At 38.3% G+C, this 8,502-nt stretch overlaps 1 protein-coding gene across 4 annotated transcripts; it reads right to left on the bottom strand.

The window, feature by feature from the left end:
• Positions 1–283: 283 nt before the first annotated feature.
• On the bottom strand, positions 284–8,483 carry ndor1 (NADPH dependent diflavin oxidoreductase 1). Of its 4 annotated transcripts, none has more exons than XM_079606904.1 (15): positions 8,037–8,205; positions 7,615–7,756; positions 7,435–7,512; positions 7,243–7,340; positions 6,969–7,067; positions 6,584–6,685; positions 6,275–6,478; positions 6,066–6,193; positions 5,731–5,948; positions 5,368–5,475; positions 4,144–4,258; positions 3,890–4,036; positions 2,319–2,437; positions 1,176–1,270; positions 284–1,017 (listed from the first exon to the last, which is right to left on the bottom strand). In XM_079606904.1, the coding sequence occupies exons 2-15, from the start codon at positions 7,747–7,749 to the stop codon at positions 873–875; spliced, it is 1,791 nt and encodes a 596-aa protein (XP_079463030.1). In that variant the 5' UTR covers positions 7,750–7,756; positions 8,037–8,205; the 3' UTR covers positions 284–872. The 4 variants fall into 4 exon arrangements, with proteins under 4 accessions (XP_079463030.1, XP_079463028.1, XP_079463031.1 ...); XM_079606902.1 differs by lacking the exon at positions 8,037–8,205 and adding an exon at positions 8,291–8,483 and having other exon boundaries at positions 310–1,017; XM_079606905.1 differs by having other exon boundaries at positions 332–1,017; positions 5,731–5,945; positions 8,037–8,292.
• Between the last annotated feature and the right edge of the window lie 19 nt (positions 8,484–8,502).

Genomic DNA, 8,502 nt, shown 5'->3' with positions numbered 1-8,502 from the left:
ATTGTCTATATGCTCTAATAGTTAAAACATTTTTATTGATATTATTGATTTTAATTTATATATTTAATGCACGTGGTCTGTAATTTTAATATTGAATTAACCACAATTCATTTTGTGATTCCAGAAGTTATGTTCTTCAATAGCAACGATAGTTAAAACCTAACAATTTTAAAAGGGGCTCAACACCACAGGAAAATATGTGAACATTTTGTATTTTTTAGCATTTAATTTATAGTTTATATTAGATTATATTTAATATATTAATAATAATTTATAAATGTAAATCCTTTTAAGTCATCCTGCAACCACCCAGCAAGTTTGGTTGAGAATCACTAATGTAGAATATACCAGTTTGAGTTGGACTTTTTTCTTCTACATGAGCACATCCATAGTAAAATTTTGACTGGTGCACACTAGCTGTGTCCTTATGAATAAGTCATTTTTATGCTTCAATGTAAAATTAAACAGAATCAGTTCTAATATTCCAGTCATGATTTATTTCAAGAAATTAAAAGAATAGAAGTATTTCCAACTATTAATAGATTTTATTACTAATAGTCATTATTACTTTGTCCTTCAATAAGTCAAATCCATACAATAAAAATGAAAGCAGTAACACCAGCCTAGATTACAGCTAACATCAAATCAAATTCATGGTCTGGTAGTGTGTGTTTGTAACTTCAGTTAAGCTTATAGGTCCTAGTTACATTGTCAAAGGCAGTGGGGAACTTGTTGAGAGAAGAAAGTGGTTGGACCACAACTGAGGTTTGGATTTAAAGCACTATATAACACCATTTTATCTCAGTTCAACTCACTTTTCACACATGAGGCCTTTTTTGTTTTGTTTATCAAGGCTGGATTTAATGGAGAGATCAGGACCAGGTTTCACTTTGAAAGCGTCCAGTTTTCTCCATGGCATCCAGCATCTCGTGTGCCTGGTTTTCAGAAATCCCACCCTCTTTCTGGAATACTTCTTTCAGTGCATCACATACACTTGTGGGCATCTGCTTGGCATTTCTGGATGAAAATGGAAAAGGGTAGCTCATTTCTGTCCTGCTCCTCATATATGCTGTAATATTGCATTAACTAACCATACATATGGGGTATAACATTCCAGAATTTTTTTAATGTTTCACACTATTTTGTTGAATGCCTTGATGTTAAAAAAGACTTACCCTGCTATGTAAAAGAACGCATTCTTCTTTGCTATCAGATCCCATAAAAGTTTGCTTTGTTCCTTTACGCGATGCTGAACGTAGATTTTATCCTCCTGTAAATGAATCGTATTCAAATTTTATTTCACAGCCTATAAAAAGGAAATATTTCCAGGCAACAATTATTGCAAAAACAATCAAGTGAACACTGTAATTATGTTTCAATTATAAATGTCATTAATTACAAAAAAGTACATTAACAGAGATTGATGTGCCTTTTACAGTAAAAACATGCAGTATGGAAGACATTTGATTTCAAAAGTCACATTACCATAACCTGCATTATACTACTGACTGCATGACAAAAGGCAATAGGTGTGTCCGACTTCATGCAGCGCTGTGCAGACCGATCGGTGAGAGTTGCCACTTGCAGTTGGGGGCAGAATTGAAAACAGTGCCGTCAAGTCGGACACGTTCTGCTTCCTGTAGTGGCGCTCGCTCGCTCACACACTGTTTGTGTACTTCATCACAGATGAAGTGGATTAGATGTGATTTGTCAAATACACAGAAGTTTCAGACGATTTCATCAAGCAACAGAAACACTTTTCATGCAATGCTTAATGCAGTGCTATTTGTACAAGAATAAAGTTCAACATACGCCTATACTATTTAAATACCAACAAAGTGGGGCTATATATTTTTTATCAGTGTTATTTTGATTAACAGGATAGTATAACATTATGGTTCCATTTTATTGTTATAAAAACTTGGATTTGTGAGCATTAGCGGAACTGAAGGTGTCAGAATAAACACAAAACACGTCATTGTTGTCATCTGTGAATCCGGCCAATCGTTGAACAGTGGTGTCGTCATCTGAGCTTGTGCAGCCGCTGCTCTCGAATTGCTCTTGCGGTATGTTGATGCCCTGCATCACTGTGATGCTGTCTCAAATCGGACAAAATTTCTTAATGGCATTCACTGCTTCAAGTCAGACGTTGATCGGTCTGCTGTGCAGCGCCGCATGAAGTCGAACACACCTTTTTTTTTTTTTTTTTTTTTTTTTTTTTAGTGTTCCTAAAAAAATAAGAGAGGGGTCCTTCCCCTCTTATTTAGACACACCTGTGCAGTACTCTTATGGTAAGAGCTAAATAATACTCATCTGACCTGATCTCTGGAGAAGGCTGTGACAAGGATCATGTGGCCCGCATGCACCTTCTCCTCCCATTCTGATCGACAGTAGAAGTCTTTTGACTCAGAGCGACAGCCGAAAAATAGCACATTAGCTGAAACAGAAAATAAGACTTTAGTATGTATTATGACTAAGCACTCTTGAAACTTACCAACAGCATTATGCGTCATGGCACACATTTTGTCACGACTTATCAAATATTTGATAGTGTTCTAGGCCAGGAGTTCCCAAACTTTTCAATGACAAGGCCCCCCAAATACCACTCGGTTCTGGCCATGGCCCCCCTTTTGCAGGAATTGGAATTGGAAATTATTTTATTTGAAACAGGGACAATGCACAAATAAGCATTAAACTTGTTAAACAAGAGAATATGTATTGTGCCAGGTTATAGCAACAATTGCTAATTTCCACCTGTAGTCCCTGGGCAGGTATAACGAATTAAAAAATAAAATAAAAATACTGATATGACATGGGGATGTGTTATTGAACCCATCGACTACCACTAGGTTCTGGCCATGGCCCCCCTTTTGCAGGATGTGTTATTGAACCCATCGACAATACTACGGCAAATGTAGAAAGAAAGAAAGAAAACATCTGTGAACATCAGATTATGTGATGGTGTTTGATACCAGCCAATCAGAAAGATTATAGAGATGCACCGATTACAATTTTCTAGGCCGATTCCGATTTTTTGACCAGTTTGACCTGCCTTTTTTTTAATAAAACACCATATACTTTTACCCAAACTGAATAATAAAAACAAGTTTAAATGGGTAAATTTTAGAAATATATCTATAAATATTTTTTAGTCTTAATTTTCTTTTCTGACATAGCCTACTCCAGTTCTTGTTAAAACACACTAGACATGCAAATAATGTGCATTTTAGGCACTTTTTGTGTGAAATCATATTTATTTTGTCCATCAAAAATGTGCTTTCACTTTAATTGAGCGTGTGCAGCGCGGCGAAACCCCCTCTTCACTGCTGCTCACGCTCCTGCTCGCGGTGTGAATGCACTCATTGATTCACATGCACGCCGGAAAAAACTACGTGTTGCTCACGCGCCGCTCGCGCTAGCGGTCAGAAACGGCCGTAATTCACGAGGTTTCCTACATGTGCGTTCCGTGTGCACGTGTGATGCTGATGTTGCGCGGTGTTAATCATGTGGCGCGCCCGAGTGCATTTGACCGGCATAAAATCGGCATATGTCAGACTGATTGGCCGGTCGCCTAATCTCTAAAAGATTAGCATTAAAAGTATAATGTTCAGATAGGCTATGCGACAAATTATTATCATGCCATTTCATAACAATTCTCATAATAATATAAAATGTACGTTTTTTTCTTTGAAAACCCCAGTTCTAGGCCATAAAGACATTTTATAAAGAAATAATCAGAAAAAATAGGCCCCACATTTCTTGATTCTTACCCTCAGCCCAATTCAGGAAGAAGTGGCCCTCACAATAAATTTTATTAGCAAAATACATGTTTGACCATCACTTTTCATCTTTTCCACATCTGAATAACAACCAAATCCAACAAACTCACCCATCTTCCCATGAGCAGCCCTCTCCTGTATGGCAGATCTGAAGGGAGCCACACCAGTCCCTGGTCCCACCATTATCACAGGGGAGTCTGGGTCGTGAGGGAATCTCAAACTCCCCTTCTTCACCCACAGCGGTACATAAACATCTCCTAAACAGTATTTTGGACATGATTTAAAAAAAAAAACGATTTATTCGTACAGATTTCATTATTGGCAGTTTTAGACTTGTTAATTCTTTCAGGTCGATCAGACCAACCTTTCGAGGGCTCCAGAGATGCCAGCCAGGAAGAGCAGAGGCCTTTGCGTGGCTTCAAAAGCAGGGTTTTATATTTCACCACAGCAAGCAAGATCTGGATTCTGTCAGGGTGTTGCTGTGGAATCAGAAACAAATATTTATATAAATATTATACATTTACAATACCGTTCAAAAGTTTGGGGTCGGTAAGATTTTTTAGAAATCTAATATGCTGATTTGGTGCTCAAGAAACAGGCCTTATTATTATCAAACAGTGCTGCTTAATATTTTTTGTGGAAACCATAATACATTTTTAAGGATTCTTTGATGAATAGAACGTTTTTTTCTATTTATTTTAAATATAAATATTTTGTAACATTTTAGAGATAGTTCACCCAAAAATTAAAATTCTGTCATTAATTACTCACCCTCATGTTGTTCCAAACCCGTAAGACATTTGTTCATCTTCGGAGCACAAATAAAAAAATATATTTCTGATTAAATCTAAGAGCTTCCTGTCCCCCCATAGACATCTACGCAACTGACACTTTGGCGCCTTAAAAAGAGATGGTAAAACTAATCCATTTTAATTGAGAGGTTTAGTTAAACATTTCTGAAGAGACGATCGCTTTATATGATGAACAGATTGAATTTATGCTTTTATTCACATATAAACATTCATCAACTCACACATCAGTTGTGGTAAACAGAAGCTGAAGCATGTTCTCTTGTTGTTCAAGAACCAATGAGGTTCATTCTCTCGTGTTACACAGCACTTTCAGCTTCAGCAAGAGGTTTGTTCTCACACATCAAGCAGGTTCGGTTGAGCTTCAGTTTATGTTCTCTGATCAATGTTTATATGCAAGTATAATGCGACCGAGTCTCTTCAGACAATTTGGACTAAACTGGTCAATTCATATGGAATAGTTTTATGATCTCTTCATGAACTTATTGAAGCAACAAACAAAGTGTCAGTTGAGTAGCTGTCTATGGAAGGACAAAAAGCTCTACGATTTCACCAAAAAGATCTTCATTTGTGCTCCGAAGATGAACAAAAGTCTTACGGGTTTGGAACGACATGAGGGTGAGTAATTACTGACAGAATTTTCAATTTTGGGTGAAGTAACTCTTTAAATGTTTTTTATTGTTACTTTTGATCAATTTAATGCATTCTTTCTTGCTGAATAAAAATATACATTTTTCCCAAAAATATTTACATAAATAAATACATTAAAAATGACTTACCAAGAGAGAAGAGGCAATGGAGAAGGAGCGAGGCTGAATTTCTGGAAAAAGATCCAACAAGTAGTCAATGCTTAACTCAGCTGTGGTGTGAGGGAAGTCTGTCAGTACCTGATCAACAAGAGTATAAAGGTTTACATTGATTCTATAGTATATAGATTAACATTAGAAAGTGACAACACTACTTGTTCACTAGTTACAGATTTTAACAACCACATTAAAAACTTTGTAAGCCATAAAATATATGAACAAGCACACAGTTATCGCATACTCCATATGACAACAGAAGACAGTGTACTAAATGAGTCTGCAGACATCATAAAATAGTTGTATCATTTCACATCAACAGTCAGCGTGACCTCTGACCTCCAGGGCTGTTCGGCGGGGTCGGTTGCAGTAGGAGTGAAGAGAATCCTGACCCTGAGCAGAGCTAAACTCCACAAGTTTTTCACGCTCCAGCTCATTGGTGGCAAAAGTGGCCAACACCTCAAAGAAGGAACGACGTGGAACAGCAGAAATGTCCAGGAACTGTTCCACCAGAAAGCGAACGGAGCAGGGCTGAGGAAGACGCGCAGGGACTGCTGCTACAGAGAGGAGGGGAACAGATTTTTTCAAACTTTAAAAGGTAAGGCTTTTCTTATATGGAACACAAATGGAGATGTTTTAGCATGTGGGTGAAGTTTTAAGGTGTTAAGTATCACCTGTGCTGCTGTCAGTGGAAGTTAGTGTAAAGTAGCACTCTGGGTCAAGCTTCAATAGTTGGCAGAACTGCTCCACATCCTCTGCAGCATTACAGGGTCTCATCATTACAACGTCCCCTGCATTGTACCTGTCAGAGATAGACAGGATCATTAATATCATTTTGTGATAACATCTCTATATATTATTTTAAATGTTTCGCACTGCTCACTGGATGTTGGAGCCTGTGATGTCAAACTCGATATGCCTGACATCCTGGAAGTGTGAGGGATGAGTCACTCTCTGATTGAACACGACTCGAGCTGAAAAAGGCTGCAGCGAGGTGGGAAGGGCCTTATTATCAGGTGTCTGGAGATGCTCGATCTGCTTATCTGGGACTTCATCTAGGAAGTGGAAAACGTATCGGGCTGGAAGTCTGAAAAATCAGAACATTTTACATTAAATATATGAACAGTTAAATGTTTCAATTAAGTAATCAGTGTTTGGAAGCTTTGAGTGTTAGAATATGTAAAATACACACTTTTCTTCCTCACGGATTGGAGCGAGGCCAGCAGGAGGAGGGTAGACAGACAGGGTTTTCTGCCAGAACGAAAGCAACCAGGGGTCAATCACACCATCGGGCCTGAGGAGTAATAAAGGAAATATCAGCTGTACAGAATGCGAACTTCACAAACACTGTATTCACCTTATTTTGCAATGTGAAGGTAAGCTATTTACTGTAAAAAACAACAATAAGTGTTGTAAACGGTAAAACTACAAGCCAATGTGCCTATGATTACAATAATATTACAATAATATCAAGCAGCATACAGACTGTTGTTGTACATATACACACATATATATATATATATATATATATATATATATTACATATCATATATTTGTGTGTGAGGACCTCTGCTCACCCCAGATCATGTTGATCATCAGCCAGTCCAACAGGCTGTAGCATATTAGCACCAAGCTGAAGCAAACGCTTATGGAGCTTCTTTGCAACAAAGTTGAACCTGGAAAGTGGACCGAAAAGGTCTCAGTGTTGTATCATCAATAATAATATGCAGCCTGAAAACATATATGTCCTCAGTTCTAAAATAATTCCCCTTTCAAAATCATTTAAAATATGCAGTGAAGAAAATGAAAGCATAATGAAGGCTTTTGTAAGCAGAGCATCTGTCATCTTACTTTGGATACGAGGAGTCTCCAAGGCCCAGCACAGCACAGTCAAGTCGGCAAAGAGAATCAGCAGGCAATGACTTCCTGAACAGGAATCTCCAGAATTTCTATATGAAGAAAATATTCAAATATTTAACATTTAAATATATGCAATGCATTAGAGTTTATAGGCTAAATTCTTACATGTATATATAGACTGACCTTCATATTGTCTGGAGGGTCGCCCTGTCCTGTTGTGGCGCAGATAAACACTACCAGAGACTCTGAGATCAGGTTGGCCTAATGAGGAGACGTGATAACAAAGCAAAGAGATGAAATAATTAACTTATAACCCCAACTCAATGAAAAGCTTCGCATGTCTGACTGCAGACGTGCACTGACCACATTGTAAGTGTCCAGGGCTTCGACTCTGAATCTCATCCGCCTCCTCTGCGCCTGACGGCCGATCCGCTCAGCCGTGTCCTGCGCTGTTCCCGTCTGACTCCCGTACAGAACCAGGAGAGTGTGGTTGCTCATCTTTATACTGGAATCAGAGAAGCAAACAAGTGCAGTAATGAATGTTAACCTTTGTTGTGGTTTTTGAGCAATCGGCATCAGAAATACTATTTAATACCACCGGAACTTTTTATAATGAGATCAAAAGGCATGTTTGGGTTTGTTGTAAATCGAGTCAGGTCAATGACAGCTTTCAGTCATCCACCATCTAACTTTACGTGACCTTTCTCATGCATCACCCTGCATCTTGTCGAGATCAAACGTTACATTTAAGAAAATATTCCATAGTGTAAGATCGCTTGGCTTACCTAAAAGTGTCAAGTGATACTCTCTCTCACTATCGTCAGACTCAGCACAGACATACATTGACAGAAATGACTGTGTAAAACAGACTTTTTTTCCCCAACCATTATGCTTCCAACCATGTTGTCATGGAGTGCTTTACGGCAGAATTCAGTCATTTTACGACAATTGCCCAATTCATTCGCGCCGCAAGTAACTTATGTTTTGTCAAACCTGGGCTAAAACTGGCGATAAGAATGAAAGTTTTCCGCAAACATACCTGAATGTTATTAACTTGTCTCTCTTCTTATTGCCACTTGACATTCAGCTCTGGCACAGTCAGACCAGAGCCGCTGAGTCAGACCATAGACTGTAAAAAAACTAAAAAAAAATTAGAGAGTCATGCAGAACAAGCCCTGGCATTCTAATGAAAACAGACCAATAGAAACGCGTCCTTCGTTCACCAACCACTATTGACCCCGCCCACTGAGC

This window comes from Phoxinus phoxinus (assembly GCF_949152265.1).
Source record: "Phoxinus phoxinus genome assembly, chromosome: 3".
Lineage (NCBI taxonomy): Eukaryota > Metazoa > Chordata > Actinopteri > Cypriniformes > Leuciscidae > Phoxinus > Phoxinus phoxinus.
The sequence above is the reverse complement of the archived record's forward strand: the minus strand, read 5'-3'. Positions and strand labels throughout refer to the sequence as shown.